The 22,986-nt window shown below is 59.6% G+C and overlaps 1 protein-coding gene across 3 annotated transcripts in view; it reads left to right on the top strand.

The window, feature by feature from the left end:
- Positions 1-22,986, top strand: part of ARID3A (AT-rich interaction domain 3A) — a 36,108-nt gene extending 13,122 nt beyond the window's left edge. For all 3 annotated transcript variants that reach the window (XM_081233115.1, XM_081233114.1, XM_081233113.1), the window contains exons 4-9: positions 11,297-11,369; positions 14,724-14,907; positions 15,267-15,514; positions 17,686-17,967; positions 18,947-19,045; positions 19,521-22,986. In XM_081233115.1, coding sequence (XP_081089241.1) covers positions 11,297-11,369; positions 14,724-14,907; positions 15,267-15,514; positions 17,686-17,967; positions 18,947-19,045; positions 19,521-19,696 — 1,062 coding nt within the window. In that variant the 3' untranslated portion in view covers positions 19,697-22,986. The remainder of the gene's footprint in view (positions 1-11,296; positions 11,370-14,723; positions 14,908-15,266; positions 15,515-17,685; positions 17,968-18,946; positions 19,046-19,520) is intronic.

Genomic DNA, 22,986 nt, shown 5'->3' with positions numbered 1-22,986 from the left:
GAATACAAAATCCAGTGAGGGCTTTGGGTCCCTGATCCTTGGGGCTCAGCAATGCCGGGCAGATTCTCAGGGAGCCTGCCCGGCCATGGAGCCTCCTTAGGGGACCCCGACCGTGTGGTCCACGGGGTCATGGGACTGCTTTACGGCGCAAAGGCCAGGCTGGGCACCCGTGTGCGTGTGTGTCTGAGTCTGGGCCTTCCACAGGCACGTATGGAGCGCCTGCTGTGTACCAGCCCCATTCCGGGCACCAGGTATGCACCTGTGAACAAAGCAGACAGAAGTGGCCGCCCTTGTGGCCACGTGGCAGTGGGGGCTGGGTGGGTGCAGCGGCCGAGGGCGGGGCCGTCTGGGGCCATTATCTGAGAGCCAGCCAGCGGACAAGGGTGTGTCTGTGTTTGTGTGTCTGGGTCTGGCTGGACGGGTGTGTCCGTGTGCGCCTGGAGACCACGCTGGGTGGTGGGACCTGCTGGGTCTGGGCAGGGCTGAGGGTCCACGTGTCGGGGTGGAAGCATCTGTCCAAACAGGGCTGGGAGGGTCCGTGTGCAGCCATGGGGCAGACCCGGGTCCATGCCACGTAGAGGTCCAGGTGGGGGGCCATGTGGTCTGTCTGGGTGGGGCCAGGGGTTCTCTCAAGGCGGGGGTGTGACTCCTGCTCCTGTCCCTGGGGGTAGGTGAGGCATCTCTGTCCAGGCTGAAGTGGCCGTGGGCCCTGGGGCTGTGTCACATTCTCTTTCTGCCCCGTGAGGGGTCTCTGAGGGTCCCCGTGGCCACCCCAGCCTCTGCCCTGTTAGGTTATGTCCCCCAACCCACCCCATGGCTTCCAATGTGGATCTTCCGGGCTTGTGAGGCCCCTACCCAGGGGGGCGCCCCCAGCCCCAGGGGCTGCCAACTCTGGGCAGGGTGGGCCGCCCTCTCCTTCTCTTCTTTATCCCCCCTTTTAGGACAAGCCCCGTTACGTTCTTCCCCAGGGTTCTGGCTGGGCCTGGGGCCTTGCTGGAGGCTGGAACCGGTGTGACTCCCCCAGGCCCCCCTGCCTGGCATGTGGGAGCCGGGCCTGGAACCTGGCTGGGTCCGTCTGTCCCCAGGTCTCCGGTTTCTGTCTCTCCCTCACATCTCTCTCTGTCTCTCCCTCGTCCTTTTCCTTTCTTTCCGATCTCCACCCTCATCTGCCCACCTGCCCCCGTCACCCTGTTATTACTCCCATCTGCCCTTTTCCCGTGAGTGACCAGTGGACGGCGTGCATGGGCCTGGCTGCCACCCTCTCCCGGCCTGGCGGCCCCTGCCTCAGCTGGCACCCTGCCCGGCCGACGGCCCGCCCGGCCCCTCCCTGTGTACTCCAGCTGGTCCATGCACCCGCCAACAGGGTGCCCAGTTCTTGGATGAGAAGTGGGGCCTGAGGGCACCTCTGGGGCGCGGCTTTCGGGATCTTAGTTCCCTGACCAGGTATTGGACCCGCACCCTTTGCAGTGAAAGTGCAGGTTCCTAACCACTGGACCACCAGGGAGTTCCCGAGGGTTATTCTTTTCTTCGATGCCATTGCCATCTTGGGGGAGCCCAGCCAGGCTGGGGTGCAGGTGGCAGCTGCTCTTGACACCCTCCTTCTGGGCACCATTTCCCCGTCTGGAAAACAGGGGCAGTGTCTGAGCTGGTGTTCTGTTGTCATCATTGTAGGTTACCGGTCACCGAGGGTCCTGGTGGAAGAGAGCGAGCGTGGTGGGCACCAGCTCGGCCCCCGGGTGCCCAGCGTGGGTCTCATCTCTCCTCCTCATTCACTGCAGGAGCTGCTCCCTGGGAGGTGGGATGTTCCAGGAGCAGGGTCCCCCTCTTGCAGTCGGCGGGTAGGTTTGTTGGCACCCTGGGCCTGCTGGCCACCACGGGCAGGTTCTGTTTTACCGTCGGCCTGGAGTCTGGCAGAGGCTCCTGCAGGTGTGCCGGGCGGGAACCCCCAGCCCTGAGCTGTCCAGGACCCCTTCCTCTTGACTCCCGGGCGAGAGGCGAGAAGCACCCCCCTTCCTTCCTGCGCTGTCTGGGGGAGGCCCGGGGACGGTGGGGACCCGGTCAGCACAGCCAGGGAGGGGCAGCGATCTGCTCTCTTACGCTACTGCACTTCCGTTCAGCGAACCCGGGCTGGGAGTGACGGGGACCTCGCTCCCTGGGCAGGTGGATCTTTATGAACAGCCGGACTGCTAGGAGAGTCCCTTCTGGTGCTTTCCCGGCTGCCGGCGGCTCTTCTGCAGGGAAACAGGGCTGCTTCCGTTCAGAAGAAACCCCATGGTGGGAGTTTTAATCCCCGCGCGCCAGGCCCTGGGTGCAGGGCTCAGAACCCTGAGCCAGTGGCTAAGTGGTAGCTAGACAACCGTCCTTGGGTTTTGGGGGCCTGGGACCCCCAAACGAAATGCCCTGAGAGCAGCATGGAACGTCGGGTTCGTAATTGCTGGCAGGAAGGAGGGAGGGAGTGAAGAGGGAGAAGATTCTGGATTTTTGGCTGTCTGACTCCAAAGCATTTGCCCGTTGCCCCCTGAGTGCCAGGCGGTCTCGGGCAGGGTCCCACCCCCAACCCCACGAGGCTCTGAGGTGGTCCAGAGGCACCAAGGGGCTCAGTACTGGGTTCATGTCCAGCTCTGCGGCTTTCTCTCAGCACCTCGGTTTCCCCGTCTGTGAAATGGGCTCCCATGCAGATAGCAGTCTGCTCAGAGTCAGGCCTGTGGGTGGGGGCTCCCAGGTGGATGGGAGGCTGCCCGCCCGGATTTGCATGTCGTTTGCATGCCGCGGGGCAGCTGCCTTCCTAGAAGTTTCTCCTCATGGTTCCCCATCCTGAGTGCGTCCTCAACGCTGGGCCTGCTGGCATCCCCAGCTGTGACATGGAGCTGGCGGGTGACTAGCCTTGTCCTGTCACCAAGGTGGCTCCTCCTCCCTGCCCCCCAACCTCCCAGTCGTTTTCCTGGAGCCAGACTCTTCTCTCTGCACAATCTGCTCCCATGGTTCCCTCGTCCCCCACCTGGATGACCCAGGTGCACCCTGCCCACTTCACAGGTAGGAAGACTGAGGTTCTAGGAGACCCCAGGTACATGAAAGGTTGACCCAGAGACAAGGGCACTTCCCTGGAACCTCACCATCTGGAAATCCAGAAAGAAGCGCCTTTAATCGTCAGCTTCGTGGTCAGGCTCTATGACTTGTTTCTGGAACTTTTATTAATATCTGTTTCGTGGGTGGGTGTGCCGTGTCTTTTCGGAGAGGAGGCACATGCTGGTTGGTGGGGGGGGGGGGGTTGGCCAAGCTGGCAGATGTTTCTGCCTGGCCCAGAATCACTTCCCCAATTTCCTGCAGGCCCAGTGGGGGCCCCTGCAGCCCTGGAGCGCTGACGGGAAATGAAAGGGCCATGTGGCCCTGCCTCTGGTGGGGGTGGGTGGCCTCAGGGGTCAGGTGCGCCAGGAGGGCAACTTGTGGGAAGAGCCTGAGGTCGCCCGGTGAACACTGATTAAGCCCCTACTGTGTGCAGCAGCAAGCAAGCCTGCCCTTCCCCCATCCTGCCGCAGGGATGGCTGGCTTCAAAGGCGCCCCCGCTCCCTCACCACCTCCCCCTGCCTGTGTGTGACTCCTGCTGTCCCCCTCGCAGGCCTGGGGCTCCCAAGGGTTGTCTGGGTCTCTCTTGGGCACATTGCATCCCCAGCATCCAGCACAGGCCTTAACATATAGAAGGTTGGGAATTCCCTGGCGGTCCAGTGGTTATTAGGACTCCGCGCTTTCACTGCTTTGGGCCCGGGTTCAACCCTTGAACTAAGATCCTGCAAGCTGTGCACCGCAAACGGTGTAGTGCAGCCCAGGAAAAAAAAAAAAAAAGCATACAGAAGGTGCTCAGTCATGGCTGCAAAATGGATTGACCTGGCCACAGCCCTGAGGGCTGACAGGGAGGGTTCCAGACTCCGGGTGCTTCCGCCCCACCCGGCCTCCTCCTGCCAGACTTCATCCATCCGTCCACCCATCCGTTTGTCTGTCCCTGCCCCGGAGTCTCTGGGGAGGGGGCGAGAAGGGGCAGGAGTGCACCCTCTGGGCCGGGCTGCGGAAGAGGATGGTGACAGCGGGGCTACAGCGGGGCGGCACCAGTGCTGGACCGAGAGCCGGTCACCAGGTGCGCACGGAAGCCCCTGGCCGCCTCAGTGGGCACGAGGGGAGGGGCCGTGGAGGGTGTGGGTGCCGCCCCTGCCCTGCCCCCCAGCCCTGCGCGTGGGCGTTTCTGTGAATGGGGGAGGCTGGTTGGCCCCCAGGGACCCGGCCCCTGCCCACCTGGGCAACGGCTGCCAGTGCTGAGTCATGGGTCGCAGGGCCTCCCGGGGGCCCGCTAATGTGAGGAGGGGCTTTATCAGCTGGAGTGGGGCCGCCAGGAGGGGACACCAGGGCTGAGCTGGGATGGAGCATGAACCAGGGGCCTGAGCCTGGTGTGCCTTCTCCTCCCTTCCTTCTTTAGCACCTGCTGTATACCGTGCCTACCCACTGTTACCTTTTCTGCCCTGGGGGCTCTCATCTGGGTGGGAAGAAAGAAGGGAAGGAAACCATCCCCAAAATAAGTGCAGAACCACGTGACCCGTGACAGATGCTGGGGGAGGGGCAGGGAGCGTCACTGGGGGTGCTGCTCTTTCTTGGGGGTCAGCAGGAGACAAAGAGGGCAAGGGTGGAGGAGGGGGACCCAGGTTGGGGGGACCAGCAATGCAGAGGCCCCAGGCAGGAGCAGGTTGGGAGCGGCGAGGGACCAGTGCTGGGGAGGGACCAGGTACAGGCATCTGGGGGGCCAGGACCACACCCCAGCCTGGCAGGCAGGAGGTCTGGCTTCTTCTGACAGCCACAGGGAGCCAGGGGCCTCCTTGGAGCAGGGGAGACACAGCCTGATCTCCATGTAAAGATCAAAAGCTCCCCAGACTCTCCACCCTGGGGGGCTGCAAGGAGGAAGTGTCATCCTATTGCTCTTGGGTGTTCTATGGGGGGACGTTGAGGGATAAAACCCAGCTGTGCGGGCTTTTCTGCTCTTTCAATGCAGTTTCACTTTGCTTACAGGAGTTACAATGAATCAGTTCTTGTCCAAAGCCCAAAGAATATACAAATAGTGAGACTGGTAATAATAGCCAAAAAATGGAAATAACCCAAATGCCCATCAGTGGTGAATGGATAAACAGATGTGGTCCATCCACACACGGGAACATCACTCAGCTGTGGAAAGGGGTGAAGCACTGACACTCGTTACAACATACATGGACCCTGAGGACACGATGCTCAGTAAGAGAAGCCAGACACAGAAGGACACACAAGGTGTGATTCCATTGGTGGGAAACGTCTGGTACAGGCAGATCCACAGACACAGAGAGTAGGTTCCTGGTTGTCAGGGGCTGGGGAGGGGGAGGGGGGTGACTCCTGATGGGGACGGGGCTTCCTTTGGGGGGATGGAATGTTCTGGAACTAGATAGGGGTTGTGGTTGCAGAACAATGTTCAGTGCACCAAAGGCCACTGAATTGTTCACCTTAAGACGGTGAATTCTGTGTTACGTGACTTTCACCTCCATAAATATTTTTTTAACGATCCAGGACCAGGTAGGTGAGATTAAGGCCCTGAGGCTCCCGGGCCGCGCCAGCCCTGCCTGATGCCTCACTCCGCTGTTCATCCTTGTCCGTTCCCAGACCCCCTCCGAGGGCCAGGGTTTCAGCAGGGTCCCCATGGTCCCCACACATTGACCGTGTCTGTTCCTGCCATTCTGGCCGTGGGGGAAGCCATCCTTCTCTGGTTGCCCATGAGCCATATTGGACACAAGTGCAAAAACGGGCCTTTTTCAGGACTTCCCTGACGGTCCAGTGGTTAGGACTTGGGGCTTCCACTGCAGGGGCCCCGGGTTCAATCCCTGGTCGGGGAACTAGGATCCCACAGGCCACACGGTGGGGCCAAAAAAAGAAAAAAAACACGAGGGGGCCTTTTCCATCTGTTCCCAGCTGTGGGCCTTTCCCTGCCACATTGGTGGCTGCCAGGGACAAGGTTGTCCCTCTCTGGGGCTGGGGGTCGCCGGTCGCCCGAACGCTCCCCGTTTCTCCTGATTTTGTCCCTGTGTCTGCCGTCCAAGGACACGGCCTTACTCCTGGAGTCCCCCTGCCGCCCAGTGGCCTCATGCATCTGAGGTAGGGCCCCGCGGACTTTGGAGCCGCCTGGGTGTCGGGAGGGGGGCTGAGCGGACACCGTTAAGGGGGCAAAGTTCCTCCTGGGGGCCCTGGAGCGGGTGCTTTCTTTACAGCTGGGGCCCCTCGGCCTTGGGCTGGTTGCCGCCCTGGGCCCGTGCAGGCTGGAGCTGGGGACACGGCGCCGCCGGGGAGGGGTCTCCCGCGTGTGGGCGGCCCTGGGGGCGCCCCTCCCCCCTGCACCAGGTTCCCCCTTGTGGTTTGATGGAGGCCACGGGCCTGTCCTCCTCTTTCAGGCTGGCAGGTGGGCCCAGGGCATGCGTGGTGCCCTGGCTCCCGAGGGGTCCGCTGTCCCCGCAGGGCGGTTTCGGGGGAGGGCGCCCCACCCCGGGGGTCATCGAGGCCTGGTCCGCAGCACAACCCGCTGACCTGGCTGGGAGCTCCTCGAAGCTGGTGGTAGTGAAAACGCTCACCTTTCGCCACAAACAAGAATTTCCTGTTTGCCCCTCAGCGCGCTTGGGGGAGGGGAGGTTATCTCACTTTTTCCTCCCTGGCCCCTCCCCCGCCCACTACCTGACCCCAAGCCTGCCCTGCTTTATCTGCTTCCTCCTTGCAGACTGGCCCCTCCACCCTCTGTGGAGGGGTGGGTGGTGAGGTCCCTCCACGGGACCCCCTCCTTTCCCCTCCAGCCTCCCCCTCCCACCTGGGCTGGGCCCAGAGCGAGGCAGGTGGCGTTTTGTGCTCATCATCTTCCCAACGTGATTGAGTGTCCACTGAGAAATCCATGTGTGGCATGAGGCTGGGTTGCGCCTTTGCTGTGAAGGAAACTGAGGCAGAGGCCGGGGTCAGAGGGTGAGGAGGGGCTGGGAGGGGAAGGAGGGAGCCGTGTGGAGATCCAGGAAACTGCATTCCAGAGGAGGGAGCAGCAGGTGCAAAGGCCCTGAGGTGAGGGCCTGTGACTTTTGCTCAGAAAGCATGACAAGGCCCAAGGGGGCCGAGCAGAGGGAGGTGAGGGCAAGGAGGTGACAGGCCGGTAGTGACCGCAGGGGAAGTGAGATCCTTGATGGGGGCAGTGGGAAGCCATGGGAGACTGTAAGGCAGGGGAGAGTCTCGCCCAGGCTGCCCGGGAAGGCCCCTCTGGCTGCTCAGCAGGGGTGGGGGCTTGACTCTGCTTGGTCTGTGCCTCAGTTTCCCATCTGTGAAGTGGGTGGTGCTGGAGAGGGGAAGATGGACACGCGGGCAGTCCAGCCTTGGTAACTAGCGGATAGACGCCCTCCGTCACTGGGTAGGGGCCCAGCCATGGCAGAGACCGGCGGAGGGGCCACCACATGGTGGTGGCGGGGCCTGTCCTGGTGACCCCGCCCAGCAGGTGGAAAACGGGAAGGGAGGTGTGTGCTTGGGAGCCTCTGTGGGAGCCCCCAGCCCAGGCCCGCACGTCCACACCCACATCCTTGGGGTTCTGTACCGCCTTCACAGATGCGGCTTGGGGAGGACAGGATGTGAACCCAGCAGGGCAGACTCCAAGTGCCCCCAAGACCCTTGTCTGCCCAATGCCAGGACGCAGGTGGCCCGAAGCGTGGGTTGTGCACGGACACATCTCGGGTTTGGGAAAGGATAGGGGGTCCCACCCCCACGTTGCACTGAGAAATCAAGGTCCACTTAACGAGCATTTATGAAGCAGCTGCTGGGTGCCCAATTCTAGATCCTGAGAACCAAGCAGACAAAATCGCGAACACCCTACTAGGGCAGGTGGACAGGAGACCATACCAGTGTGTAAACCCATGCGGCTTGGTGGTGCAGGGGACAGGGTGCGGGGGAATGGGGTACACGGGAGAGTCGCCCGTAATCGGTGCATGTGCTCGAAGTGAGAGAGTACAGGCACGCGGGGCTTCTCTCCAGGGCGACGTGGGAACAGAGACCTGGGCAACAACGGGGAAGCCCGCGGGGACAGAGCTAGGACAGAGCCAGGACGGCATTCCAAGAGAGGAGCTGCCAGGTCAAAGGCCTGGAGGGGGGACCGCGGCCCCTGGCGGGTTTGAGAAGCAGCGGGAAGGCTGGTGAGAGGTCAGCTGGGAGCGGCCCTGGCAGGTCTTCTGGGACGCGTGGCTGCAGAGAGGCGGGGTGTCCTCAGAACTGGCGGGAGGTGGAGGTGGCCCCGTGATCAGAGCGCCCAGTGGCCCTGGGGAAATCAGGCTCTGGGGAGGGGAGAGGGGGGCAGTTTATCTGGGGCCTCAGCCCAAGGCGGGGGTGTTTCCTGAGGTTTTGCCCAACTTCCAGCCTGGGTTTGCAGCTCGGGGTATGACAGTGCCTCCTGGGCCGTCCAGAAAGGGACAGGGTTTCAGCCAGAGGGCCCAGGTGGGCCCGAGGCCTGGGCGTGGCTCAGGATGTGTTGTGGCCCAGCTGTGTGGCTTAAGAGCCTTGTGAGGACAGGCAGCCAGGCCCAGGGGCTCACGAGGGGAGCCTGGACACCGCCACGGGGGGCCTGGACACCGCCCCCAGCTCCCCCATCCCTGAGGCCTGGTGGGCAGCCCTAGCAGGCTGGCCAGGGCAGGACACACCCTGCAGGGGTGCGGAACTTGGGCCCAGGGCCCCATAAAGCTGGGGCGGCCTTTACTGCCCGTCTTTATTGTTGACTGCCCACAGCAACAGCCATTAAAGCTTCCTTCTTTGTCGGCAGCCTGCCCACCCCCTTTATGGCCTCGCACAATGCCCTGACCTCTCGGGGGTCTGGCCGTGCCACGGCAGCCCGCCCACCGTTTGGCCTGGGAATTAATGGGCCCCCCACCAAGCCAGCCCACCTCTGCCCAGCAGCTGTTCTCTGCCCTGAGCCTCAGTTTCCCCACCTGGAATATGGGGGTCCTGATGGTTCCAGGAGCTCAGGGTGAAGCTATTGTGTTCATCACCCACTGTTTCTGAAAGATGGGGAAACTGAGGCAGGAGGGGCACTGTGATCTCTTGTGGGAGCTGGGCCCAGGAAGGGGTTCATGCCGGGTGGACACCCCCTCCACCAGGGTCGGGATCTCAAGGGAGGAGATGTCACCCCCTCGTCAGGAAGGGCTTGAGGTTCGGTGGTCCCACGTGAGCTTCCTGGAGCAGCCATAACAAATGACCACAAACTGGGCAGCTTAGAACAGCAGGGATTTACTGTCAGTTCTGGAGGACTGACGTCTGGGGTCAGAGGATGGCTGGGCCTTGCTCAGGCTCCAGGGGACGGTCCTTCTTGCCTCTTTCAGCTTCTGGGGGCTCCAGGCGTCACCCCAGTCTCTGCCTCTATCTCCCCATGTGTCTCTATGTCTCTCCTCCTCTCATAAGGACACCTGTCACCCTACTCTGGGACCTCATCGTAACTAATGTCATCTGCAGAGACCCTATTTCCAGATCAGGTCCCATCCTGAGGTTGCGGGTGGATGGGAATTTGAGGGCAATTCCTCACAAGTCTCTCTGGTCTTCTCTGCCCAGCCTGGCCCACGCTGCGGCCGAGAAAATCAGGGTTCACTTAACGAGCATCTATTAAGCAGCTGCTGTGTGCTCAGCCCCGTTTTAGACACTGAAAACAGAACAGACAAAATCCCCAACGTTCCAGCCGGGCAGACAGACAGGAGACTGGACCAGGTTGTGAATCACGGGGATCTGATGAAGGGGCCGAGGGGAGAGGGGGGCGAGGGGCGCACACAGTGCTGGGGGCCGTGCGGGCAGGGGGAATGGGGATGGGGCAGGGGCGGTGGAGGCGGCCCAGGCGGGTGCACGCCCACGGGAAGGTCCACCTGCAGGCCCCACACCCCTCAGGCAGGGGGAAAAACGGGGCCTCCCTGGCCACCATAAATCAGTGCAGGAATGCAGCTGGCCAGCCTGGCTCTGGCAGGGTGGAGACAAAGGCCCGGCCTCGACCACCCAGGTCTGGGCTCCTGGCCCCCCCCAACCCCCGACCTGTACCCTGCAGGCCCCACTATCTCTCCATTACACAGATGGGAAAAGTGAGGCCCAGAGAGGGGCAAGGTGGCTGAGGGGTAGCCAACCCGAGGACCCTGCCTCCCCAGGCCTGGGGATGTCCCATACCGCAGGAGCTGGGCATCAGGGTGTTCTTGGGCCCTGATGACGGATTGTCCCAGCCGGGGCTAATTGGTGGTTTCAAGGCCCCACACAGTCCCGCTTGCTCTGTGTCCAGGTGGCCATGGGGACTGCATTCCCCAAAGCTTAATTTGAAGCCTGCTAGCTGCACTGCCCCCCTTGGCAAATCCCCCCTCCCAACTTTGGTCTCTAATTATCTCTGCCGGCTTCCCCTGCCTGCCAGCACCTGGGAGCTGAGGGTTGAGGCTGGGGACCCCCTGCCCCGCTGATAGCCCAGACCGAGGCCCTCTCCCCACCCCGCTGACTGGTGAACCCAGGCAGCAGGTGCGCAGGACAGAGCCTGGGCTGAGTCCCCGAGAGTCCTGACTCCAGGCTCAGGCCTGCCTCTGTGCCTCAGCTACAAAATGGGCCACCTCTCAGGAGCACATGCGTGTGACTTGGTGGACCGTGCTGGACGTCCACCATTCTCATGGTGGTGATGGTCTAGGTGGGATAAATTGTGCCCCCCCCAAATTACATGTTCATGTCTGAGCTCCAGGTACCTGTGAACGGGACATGATTTGGGAATCAGGTCTTTGCATATGTGATTAGTTACGGGTGGAGATGAGGTAGCCCTAAAGCCAGTGAGTGATGCCCCATAAGAAGAGGGGGATTTGGACACAGAGACACAGGGAAAAGCCACGTGAAGACAGAGGCAGAGGCCAGGGTAATGCAGCCACAGGCCCAGGACACCTGGAGCCCCAGGAGCTGGAAGAGGTGGGAAGGATCCCCCCCAGCCACCCCCCGCCCCAGCCTCTGGAGGGAGCACAGCCCTGCCACACCTTGATCTCAGACGGCTGGCCTCCAGAGCCAGGAGAGGATAAATCTGTGTGGTTTAAGCCAAGTGTGTGGTCAGGACAGGTGTCTCAGGGTCGTTGTCTGATAGTGGCGGGGGCAGGCCTCAGGAGATGTTTGGACTGTGGGGGGCCGGGGGTCTGGGGCCGGGACCCCTCGGTTGGCCCTCCGTGCCATGTGTACATGGCACCCGCACCCAAGCTCTGGCACCAACTAATCCATCCCCTCCCTGCCGTCGCAGCTCTACGAACTGGACGGGGACCCCAAGAGGAAGGAGTTCCTGGATGACTTGTTCAGCTTCATGCAGAAGCGAGGTGAGGCCTGCCCGCCGGGAAGTCCCAGATATGAGCACGCAGGAGTGGGGGCCCTGCTGGCCACTGCCCGGGGCAGGTGTGTCAGCGAGGCTGTGAGTGAGTTGTCCGTGGCCGGAGGCATCCAAGAGATGCCTGAGTGGGGAGACACAGCCCTGCCATGGTGGTGGGGGAGGTCTGAGAGAAGAGGCACCATCCTGCCATGGGTATCTGACAGGAGACACAGCCCAGCCCTGAGGGTCTGATGGGGGAGACACAGCTGTGAGAGTCTGAGGGGTAAGTCCTTGGGTGGGGGGTGTCAGGGCCGCAACCCAGAACTGACATGCCAGGCTTCCTCCCTTGCTGCTGAGACCCGGGCGCTGAGATCCTGGCTCCCTGGATCCCCCGCAGCGGGGCTGGCCTCTGTTTGGGGAGCAGGGTTGGATTCCTAGGCAGGCCAGCAGGCGGGCGGGCGGACGCTGGGTGGCAGGACAGAAGCTCCCCACAGGCTAGAGTCTGGCCTTCCTGCCGCCACTGGTGGGAGGTTTGGGTCCCGGCCCCTCCCTGCTCCCACCTGGGGCCTCAGTTCTCCCATCTGTAAGGTGGGCCACCAACACTCCCCGCCGTGTGGCAGTGCCCCAGATGTGCTGAGTGCCAGGTCTACAGTTATTATGCGCCAACAGTGTACCAGGCCCAAGCCACCTGTATCCCCCTACGGCCTGGGGTCTGGGGTGAGGTGGATGCCAGAAGCGGCCTTGAGAACAGCGAGACGACCAGGGACGGAGGCCAGGCCTGGGGAGCAGGGACTGGTCTGGGCGGGTGTCCAGATGAGGAAACGGACGGCCCAGACGCGGGGTGGGGGGCGTTGGGGGCATTCAGGGTGAGCCAGGCCCAGGGAGGATGGGGGAGGAGGGCACCCAGAGGGTCCCCAGGGCCCTCCCTCAGCTCAGAGCTGCCAGCCAGCCAGGGGTCCCAGGAGCACCCACTGCGTGTGGGGCTCATTTCCTTGATACCTCCTCCCCCCACCACACCCCCAGCAGGGTTATCACGACCCCCACTGTTCAGGGAAGGAAACTGAGGCCTGGAGAGGGGAGAGGGCCTCTGAGCCACAGAGGCAGGAAGGGGCGGGGCTGGGGCGGGGCTGGTGGGGGTGGGTGGGGCGGGCAGGGGAGCTGCATGGGCTGTGACTGTTGCAGGGGCCAGCCAGGCAGCTTCTTTGTCCAGGGCCCCTGCCTGCCCCTCCCTGCCAGCAGCTTCTGTAAACACAGGCCCAACCAGGCCCAGGCCGGAAGGGAAGGAGATGAAAGGGGAGGGGGCTGCGGCCTCCACATTAACCCCTCCTGTGCCGGGGGTGGAGGAATCCAGACCCAGCCAGGCCTGCTGCGCCCCCCCTCGCCGCCCCCCACCCCCCATGTGGTCAGAGAGATCGACCCACCCTTTATCATCCCGTCCACACCTGCCTGAGCCCCCCCCTCCCCCCACCATGGGGCTCCAAGCTCCCAGGCCCGGAGCCCACCCATTTTGCCCCAGACTGGGCTCCCGGTGTCCTGGAGGCACGGAGGAAGTATGGTGAGCTGCCCCAGAGTGGTGAGGCCAGGGTCCTCTGGGGGCCCCAGCTCCTGGCCACACAGGGCTTCAAGGGTCTGTGTCCAGCCCTGTCTCCCTCACCAAACCACGTGCTCCTGGAGGACAGGAAGCAACAAACTCCTATGCAACCCTCAAAACCCAGCTCCAAGGCCCTCTCTTCCCTACCTTCCTCTTGAACCCTCCCCTCTATAATTGGGGTCGGGGGCTTTGGGGCTGAGAATCTGGATACCATGTCCTGCATCCCATAATAAAGTAGTCTTTCCCCCACATCACAAAGTAAAAGCCTCCAACGGGATGTCTCTCTGAATTCTCTGGGGGCTGGACATGGAGGAGGGGTCCTGCCTGCACCCCACCCTCCTGCGGTTTCCTTGACGACCTCTCCGCCCTTCCTTATCGCCCCCCCACCCCCACCCGCCTCCATCAGTGCCTCTCTCTGCTCTCCCAGCCCTGCTTCTTCTATAAACATCCGTCACCCGGCTGCAGAGCCAGGGCGCAGGGTCCCAGGAGGAGCTTTGGTGTGATTCCTTCTTTTTCCCAATGCAGAGCCTAAACCAGCATCCTGGGTGGGCCGGGTAGGCGCTGTGGGCGCATCTCTGGGGCTGGGTGTGCTGCTGACACCTGGTGTTGCTTTTCTCTTTCCTTCCTGGGCTGGAAAATGAAGTGGGTAGCATGGGGGTCTGAGGCCCATCTTCCTCCACCCCCTCCAGGAGGTCTTCATTCGTTGGGGATTTTGCAACCCAGGAAGGGCCCGGCAGTGGCCAAGGTTGGCAGGAGGTGGTTCCGGGATGTCCAGCTTGTAGAGGGGGGACCAGGAAGCAGGGTCCTGGGTACAGGGCATTGTCCAGGGTGGGGGCAGGGAGCAGGAACCCACCCTGGAGCTTCCCTTTGCCACCTCTGCAGGGGTGGCAAGCATGCCCCCAGGGCTGGGGTGGGGGCCGTCAACCTTCACTGTTGTTTATTGAGCACCTGCTGTATGCCAGGCTGGGCGCCCGGGGACCCCATGTGAACAGGACAGCAGGTGGGGGCCACAGACAGTAAACCCGTACTTTGACTGCCAGGGAGAGAAGTTTAAGTGGGGGCTTCTCCACCCTCAGCCAGGGTGGTGCCAGGCAGGCTGAGCTGAGACCTAAGGGCTCCCATGGCTGGGGCTTCTGGGTGACAGGGAGATGGCGTGTGCAGGGGCTTGGAGCATCAGGGTGGGTGTAAGATGGGAGCAGGGCTGTCTGTAGGGAGGAGCCCCCTCCCGAGGCTGGGCCACCCCCCTCCCTCCCTCCCTCCCTCCCAGGTCTGGCCCACCTCCCCAGTGTCTAACCTGCAAAGTGGATTAATCAAGCCCTCCCTCCCCCACTGCAAAGCCCCCAACACAGCAGAGTTGTTTTGGCAGCTGTTGTGTCTGTAGGAGGAATAACAAAGGCTGTGTTTCTCATGCTGGGCCCCCAGGTTGGCCCTGCAGCTCCCCCCTCACCCACCCAGGGAGAGCAGCATGCGCCCAAATCACTGATGGAGAGACTGAGGCAGAACCGCCTCCTCAGGGCTCTTGAAAGCAGGGGTCTCACCCGGGTGACCCTGCCCCCGGGGGACACTGGGTGACGCCTGGGACAGCTGTGGTGGTCACACTGGGGGCTCCTCCCCTGGCATCCAGTGGGTGGGGCAGGGAGGCTGCTCCACCCCTCACAGCGTCTGGGACGGCCCCCCGAGAGAGTGAGCCGCCCCGTCAGCTATGCCGAGGGGACCCGCTCTCACCCACGCGTTGGGCACCACCCCAGGTGACAGCACTCCACCTCCCTGCAGGGACGCCCGTGAACCGCATCCCCATCATGGCCAAGCAGGTGCTCGACCTGTTCATGCTGTACGTGCTGGTAACAGAGAAGGGCGGCCTGGTGGAGGTCATCAACAAGAAGCTGTGGCGAGAGATCACCAAGGGCCTCAACCTGCCCACGTCCATCACCAGCGCCGCCTTCACGCTGCGCACCCAGTGAGTGCCCGCCCGCGGCATCCGGGCAGAAAGGACCCAAGGCAGGGAGGAGTGGGGGGGCGGGGGGCGGCCAGACCACAGGGTGGAGGGTGGAATGTCCTGGCTCTGAGGCTATGCAAATTGAGTGTTGAAGGAACAGCAGGTAGTCGATGTGGGGACGGGGATGGGGACATGTCACAGGACAGGCATTGAGACAGAGGGAACAGCACAGGCAAGGACCATGGCTTGGAGGGCTGCTGGGTGCTTCCGGGCAGAGATGTGGGATGGGGATGGGGAGCTGGTGCTGCAGCGGGGCTTGGCTTTATGCAGACCCCAGAGGCATCCCAGGTGCCATCCTGTCCCCTTGCCCCTGCCCGCAGGTACATGAAGTATCTGTACCCCTACGAGTGTGAGAAGCGTGGCCTCAGCAACCCCAATGAGCTCCAGGCAGCCATCGACAGCAACCGGAGGGAGGGCCGGCGCCAGAGCTTTGGGGGCTCCCTCTTCGCCTACTCACCGGGCGGGGCCCACAGCATGCTCTCCTCACCCAAGCTCCCTGTGTCCTCCCTGGGCCTGGCCGCCAGCACCAACGGCAGCTCCATCACCCCAGCCCCCAAGATCAAGAAAGGTGAGGGCTGCATGGGGCCTGGGGCCTGATCTTGACTCAGCTTCAGCCTGGCGGTGTGTCCCAGGGAGGGGGCCGCCTTTTCCCCTCCCTGGGTAACCGGGATGATAGACCCCAAAGTTGGTGTGTAAGAGGGCGGCTAACCTGCTTGTGCTGTGCCCATGGCAGACATTACTAATCAATTGCCATTTTTCCAGCCCCAGGCCCTAGCAGGCAGACATCACTAATCAATTCATTTCCCCTGAACTTGTGCCCTCGGCAGACATCACGAATCAATAATTTTTCCTCCAGTTCTATGCCAAGGCAAGACATGGCAAGCCAAGGCAGACATGGCAAATCAAGCCCAATTCTCCCATCCTATACCCGTGGCAGACATTACTAATTAATCACTGTTTTACTGTAGCATTGGCCCAGTCCACTTGCCTGTGGCTGGTGTTTTTATTTATTTAATTAATTTATTAATTTATTTATTTTTAATTTTTTGATTTTTTATTTATTTTTTGGCCACATAGCATGTGGGATTTTAGTTCGCTGACCAGGGATCAAACCTGAGCCCCCTGCATTAGAAGGCAGATTCTTAACCACTGCGCCACCAGGGAAGTGCAAGGCTGATGCTTTTCATCGCTGTCATTCTCTCTAGTCCCTTGCACGTGGCGGACATTACTAGTTGATCACTGTATTCTTTTCCCTTTGAGCTTTAGAATCCTCCTGAACACACTGTCCCACCGGACACCAAGGGTGTCGTGTGGGTCATCAAATGGACTCTTTAACCACCCCTGAAGCTATTGCTAGGTGTCCCTGGGCAGCTCACTGCCCCTTTCTGAGCCCAGCTTTCCTTACATGTAAAGTGGGGGAAATTATGCCTTCTCTGTGGGGGCACTGGGGAGCCTTCAGTGTGTAAAATGCCCAGCGTGCAACAGGCCTGGGGTTGCAGGTAGCTGGCAGCCCCCCACCCCTAATCCCCATCCATGGCAGACATCACCAGCCGATCACAGTCCCCTCTTCCAGCAAGTCTCTGAATCCTTGCTAACATGGAAGCACCAACAGCACATGTGGCGGCCCAGCCTCAAGCAGGTCGGTGCACCTGTCCGTGGTTCCGTTTCTCATTTGCCACATGAGCTGTGACTCCCTACTTCCCAAGCTTGGCCCGGGGATCCGAGGTGATCCTCACAGCGCCCTGAAAATTTGGGGCTGGTCAGATCTAAGGTGAATGGGGTCTCACCAGTGACAGCTCCCTCCGGCCTCTGTGAGCCTCAGTTTACCCCCCAGTCTTGGGGAGTTGCAGCGATACCCGTGAACGTCATTAGGCATCTGCTGCATGTGAGGTCCTGTGCTGGAGCTAGGGAGGATGGGGCGGATAAGAGACAGGTTCTGACCTAATGGAGCTACCGAGGGGGCCAGGAAAAGCTGGATCTGATGGGTCCCGGGGCCCCTTTTCAGCTGAGAGGGAGGCAAGCAGAAAGGGCTGCAGAGACTCCAGAGCAGAGGGCCTGGCAACTGCAAAGTTTGGAGTGGGGACCCTCCTGGAGAGGCAGCCCCAGGCCACCAGGGCTAGACACGGGAGGAAGAGTCAGAAGAGGAGACAGTGGGACCAGTGGGTGGGAACCACGGGGACGTTTGTTTCAACCACAGGACAGGGGAATGGTTAGGAGCTGGTTCTGGAGTTGGGCTGCATGGGTTTCATTTCAGCTCAGCCTCTCTCCAGGTCTGTGGCCTCAGGAAAATTATCCATCCTCTCTGAGCCTTGGTTTCCTCAGCGGTAAAGTGGAGAAAAGGGTGACTAGGTGGTTGTGGGATTGTTGAGACGGTTCACGTTAAGTGCTTTAGACAAGACATGTGGTGAGCTCTTGTCGTAACTAGTATTATATGTAATATGTGCTATTGCGGTCTCTCTATAACACTAATGCTAAATACTACTACGATACTGTCACTGTAACTAGTATTGTCACCATGACCTATATTACCATTATGCTGGTATCTGATGTCAGCCTGATACTAGAAAAGATCTTATAGCACTTGTGCCTATTCAAAAACCTGTGCACTTCCCTGGAAAGGAAGTGAGCACCCCATCGGTGGAGGTATTCAAGGGGGCACATTCCTACCTTGGGTGGGAGGTGGGGACTGGGCCACCTCTGTTCCATTCTGGCCACCAACCCCTCTTCTCTCCTGTCCAGAGGAGGACTCGGCCATCCCCATCACGGTCCCCGGCCGCCTGCCAGTCTCCCTGGCAGGTCACCCTGTGGTGGCAGCCCAGGCAGTAGCGGCCCAGGCGGCCGTGGCGGCCCAGGCAGCCGCCCTGGAGCAGCTCCGGGAGAAGCTGGAGTCTGGGGAGCCTCCTGAGAAGAAGATGGCCCTGGTGGCAGAGGAACAGCAGCGGCTCATGCAGCGAGCGCTACAGCAGAACTTTCTGGCCATGACGGCCCAGCTGCCTATGAGCATCCGGATCAACAGCCAAGGTATCACCCTGGCGCTCAGACCCTCTGTGCTTCCTGTATGCGCACAAGGGCCTCGTAGCCACCATGTGTAAAGAGTGCTTACAGATCAGTAAGATAGAAAGGCAAACAAACCAGTAGAAGAAATGGGCAGCTGTGACTCGTAAACTCATAGGAAAAACTGTTCAACTCCATCTAGTTGGGGATCTGCAAGTTAACGAGGAGATACCATTTTTCACCCGTCAAGAGTTTGATAATATCAAACGTTGGTCAGGATGTGTGGAAATGGGCCCCATTGGTCCTGCTGGTGGGAACGTAAATAGGTGACAACTTGGCAATCTCTTTTAAAAATAGAAAATGTGCTTGCCCCATGACTGGGTGATTCTGCTTGGTATCTAGAGTAGAACTAATATAGGGAAACAAGGAAACAACAGGTTTTCAAGGATGTTCACTGCAGTTATTTGCACGACGTCACTAGTGTGTCCATCAGTAGGGGAATTCATGAATCAAGTCTGGAATACTTTGTGGTCATTAAAAAGAATGACATGGGGAATTCCCTGGCGGTCCAGTGGTTAGGACTCTGCACTCTCACTGCCGAGGGCCTGGGTCCAATCCCTGGTCAGGGAACTAAGATCCCACAAGCCGTGTGGCACAGCCAAAAAAAAAAGAATGACATGATTTGGGTGTGGGGACACCACTTAAGACTTGTAATCATGCTGTACACCTGAAACTAACACACTGTAAATCAACTATAGTCCAGTAAAAATTATTTTAAAAAGAAAAGAAAAAGAAAAAGAAAAAATACTTGTAATCAAGAAAAAAGGAAATCTGAAACAAATACATTCTTATTCAATAAGTATTTATTGAGTACCTACTGTGGGCGCTGCTGAGCGATCCTGTCCAGCGCTTCGTGAAGCTTCACGTCTGGTGGTGACCCACGTTACCCAGATCATTGCATAGGTGGGTTTATGATTACAAAGGGTGGTTTTTCTTCTTCCCGCAGGCTCCGAGAGCCGCCAGGACTCAGCTGCGAACCCTACCAGCACCAATGGCAGCAACAGTATTAGCATGTCAGTAGAGATTAATGGAATCATGTACACAGGTAGGACCACCCAGCCCCCATGCCCACCTTGACCACATCTCTCCCTCCCAAGTCCTGGTTGCCCACCCCACCCCCCAGGGGTGTGGCCTTCTTGAGCCCAGACCTCTTCCCTCATGAGACTCAAGCGAGATAGTCTGTGTCCTATACTTAGCACGGAGCTCAGCACAGAGTAAGTGCTCAGAAATACATATCCTGTGTTATATATCTTATAGCAAATGATGTTGCCAGGTTCCTTCTAAAAAAAATGTGATCAGACCCATGGCTCCTATAGACCGCCAGGTGGCGATGTTGACACAGAACAGCTCGGTTGCTGTAAAGACCCCCATGGGGGGAGGCTGAGGAGATGGCGGTGTCCTGCAAGCCAGGGGTAGGGGGGCGGGCACGCTCTTTACAGGGGGTCAGCGCTCAGGAATCCCTTGCACCTGTCACATGATCTTTGAAATTCTCCACGACTTGTCTCCTGTCCTTGCACCAGGAGTGCTGTTCGCCCAGCCGCCGGCCCCCACGCCACCCTCAGCTCCCAGCAAAGGCGGAGGTGGCAGCAGCCGGGGAGCAAACAGCGGGACCAGCGGCAGCGCAGCCAGCCAGGCGGGGCCAGCAGGGTTGTCTGCACCCCCCGCATCTTCTACCTCAAATAACTCATTGCCTTAACCGCTACACTCCTCACCCTGGGAGCCCACCAGACGGGTCAGGGGGTCCAGGTGGGCCAAGCAGGGGCCGGGATGGCGGGAGATACGGGTGGGGATGGGAGGTATCCACAAAGGAGCGACAGCTGACGCCAAAAAGAAAAGAAAATATATATATACATATATATATATATATATATATAAAGAAAATTTAATAAAACAGGGGAAAACCAAGGAACACTTGAATTACTCAGGTTTCGGACATTCAGAGAGATGAATTGTGAGAACAGCAAAGGAAATTAGAAACAAGAGAGGCTAATGTCTCCTAGGGCTTTCCTGCAGCCCTGGCAGACCCATGTGGACTGGTGTCTGGTTTGGACAGGCCAATCCTGTTTACCTCATACATCCCTGCACTGTGTTTTTTCATTTTTATCTGTTTTTTTCCCTTTTTTTTTTTTCCCTCTTCATCACACTCACCACACCCAGCTCCTTGCGTTGAATGAAACCCCTGAGCCAAGATCAGTTGAATTTTTTTTCTTGTTGCTTTTGGGAACTTTTTTTTTTTTTTAAAGAAATAGTGAACTTCAAAGTCTGTAGGGTTTTTAAGAGGTTTCGGGGGTTTTGTTTTGTAAATATTCTATTTTATTCTTGGGGGAGGAATCAAACCTAGGAAAAGGATATATATATCTATATATTTGTGTTCATTCAGGGAAACTGGACTTGAAAAAGCAAAAAAAAAAAAAAAAAGAAAAAAGTAATACCCTTTTTATTTTTCCCATGACTGATTTGGGTTCGGTTGTGCATTTCCTTTGGCGCAGTGGGCAGCTGGCGGGCCCAGGACACTGGATCCCTGGGCTAGAGTCAGCAGAGCCAATGAACTCAGGTGCTGTGGGCCGGGCTGGGGTAGGGGCTGCATGCCAGGGGTCCACGGGAAAGGGGAGCAGGAATGCTGAATGGTAGACATCACCGTACTTGTTCTTACTTCATGCGGGGCTCCTCAGTCAGGAACCCCAAAGTCTTAACTCGAAAGGAGAAATTGCTGGGAGGGGGTTCACCTGTCAGCCCCAGGCTCCTGTCTCAGGGATGAATACGGCCTGGGGACTCCCTTGCCTGAAAGGGCTGCTTTTGGAGACTTGTCCATGCGGGGGACAGGGGTGAGCCGGCCTTAGCTCAGGGCAGGGTTTCTGTGGGGCCACGGCACCCTGAACATCACCCCCCACCGCAGCATTTTCATCTCCTCCACTTTGTCGCTTCGTACTTCCTGGGGGCCCTGCAGTAACTAAAGGAACTAAATAGAGGCCAAGAAGGGGCCGTGCCCCTCCCTCTGCGACCCTGTCCCCTGGGTCAGAAGGTGGGCATCGGGTGGGGCGCAGCTGGGGGGGCATTAGTTCAGGGCTGGTGAAGGTCTCCACCAGGCGAGCTGCACATCCGTCCTAAGCCCAGGCGCAGTTTGGGGTCCCGGGGGACCAGGTGCTGTTGGGTGGGGCCGTAGCTCCCACAAGGTATCGCTCTTTCACGTTCCTCTGGGGTGGGGTGGGAGGAACTCAGCTGTTCCCAGGGTGAGCCTGGAACCTCTAATTGGGCCCAGGGAGCCCGGCCTAACGAGCCCGGAGTGGGAGGGCGCCGCCGGCCGCCTCCCGCCTCCCGCCTCCCGCCTCCAGCCTCCAGACCCAGGCATCATCTTGTTGCCTTGGAGACCGTGAGGGTGGTCCTGAGCTCCCCCCCCCCCGCAGTCTCGCTGGGTTTGGGTTTGCCTTTGGGGCTGAGGTGTTTCTTTGGGAGGGAGCCCGTTTCTTTGGTATATCTCAGGGTCGCTGACGCCCCCCACCCTTCCAGGAGGGGGTAGCGCTGGACGTGGGGCTTTCTTCCTGCTTTTCCTTCTGGAATGTTCTCCCGTCCCGTCTCTCACTGCAGTGGCACAATCATTGTGGGGGGGGGATCCTTTTGTCCCCAGACACAATCTGCCCCCCTCTCGCCATCACACCCCCATCTCCCTCTCCTCTCCCCCCACCTGACTGCAGGAGCGTGGGCGGCTGCCCTCTGGCCCCCCCTCCGCCCCCCATTCTGCCGGCCGCGTGGATGGGGGGGGGTCTCTGCTGCGAGTTTCTTTCTACCTCAGGTCTAACTTTTGATGCCAAAACCCCCGCCAGGCCGCCCACCCCCACCAGCCCCCAGCCCCCAGCTCAGGGTCCCACCCCCGTGCGTCCTGTTGAGATCCACGTGTGTCTCGGGGAGCGGGTGTCCTGCAGGAGAGGCGCCTTCCCCCGGGTCTAACTCAGGGTGTGCCTGCAGTGCTGGGCGACGCTGATGATTGTAGGGGATGGGGTGGGGGGGCGTGGGCCCAGGATGGGGGGAGTCCACCGGCCGTGGAAACGCGAGGGGGGCCCGGGGCCAGCGGGCGCTCAGCCCCCAGGGGGCCCTGCCTCTGACTGGGGCGCCCCATCAGCCCCCCGCCCCCGCTCCCAACCCTGCCGCTACCTGTCAGTGGGGGTTTCTGGGGTGCCACTCAGCACCCCTTATGCAAACCGGGACGGGGATGGGGGCTGAGTGCTGTTCATTCCAGAACAGGTGGGGCTTAGCAGCATGCTGAGGGTGGGGACCCCCAAACTCAGGGTGGAGAGGGGCTCCAGGGGCTCCCCTGCTCTGGAGATGCTTGTGGATGGGCTGCTTCTAGAACCTTCCTTGTGACCTCCAAACCGGCCGCAGGGCTGTAGCTGTCCGGCTGGGGGGCGGGCGGGGGGCGGGACGGGGCACGGGGTGGCGGGTTGGTTTGTAATAGTTGTGTGTTTGTACAGTCACTTTTCTCACTGTTAGCATTTTTGCCCACTACCATCCTTTTTTTTCCCCCCCTTAATTTTGCTTCTTCATTTTTTCTTGGCAAACGTGACTTCAGCCTTTCATTCCTGACATGTGAAATTTCAGTTTCTCTGGGGTTTGTCAGAGGGCGTGGGGACCGCGCCTGAACTCAGGTTAAAGGGGAAAAAAAAAACTTCTAATAAAAAGATGTAAAACTACTCTCTACCTCTGGCCGGGCCCAGCCTGTCGCGCCCTGGCCGCGGCGGGGCAGCCTGTGATGATTTATTTCAGTTTTTGCAGGACATTCAGGTATTAAAAGGGAGGGGAAAAAAAAAAAAAAAGACCAAAAAAAGAAAAAAAGAAAAAAAAAAAGGTGTGATTTTGAAATTTAAAAGAACACTGAAAGTTTACATTTTATAACATTATTATGCAGATTGTATTTAAACTTCAGAAATATTTAAGACAGTTGTAACCCTGTAAAGCTGATGAAATATTAAAACAAGACAAAACACTTCTGAC

Source organism: Mesoplodon bidens (genome assembly GCF_964165515.1).
Source record: "Mesoplodon bidens genome assembly, chromosome: 4".
NCBI classification, from domain to species: Eukaryota; Metazoa; Chordata; class Mammalia; order Artiodactyla; family Ziphiidae; genus Mesoplodon; species Mesoplodon bidens.
Note: the sequence above shows the minus strand (reverse complement) of the source record. Positions and strands in the feature narration are given on the sequence as shown.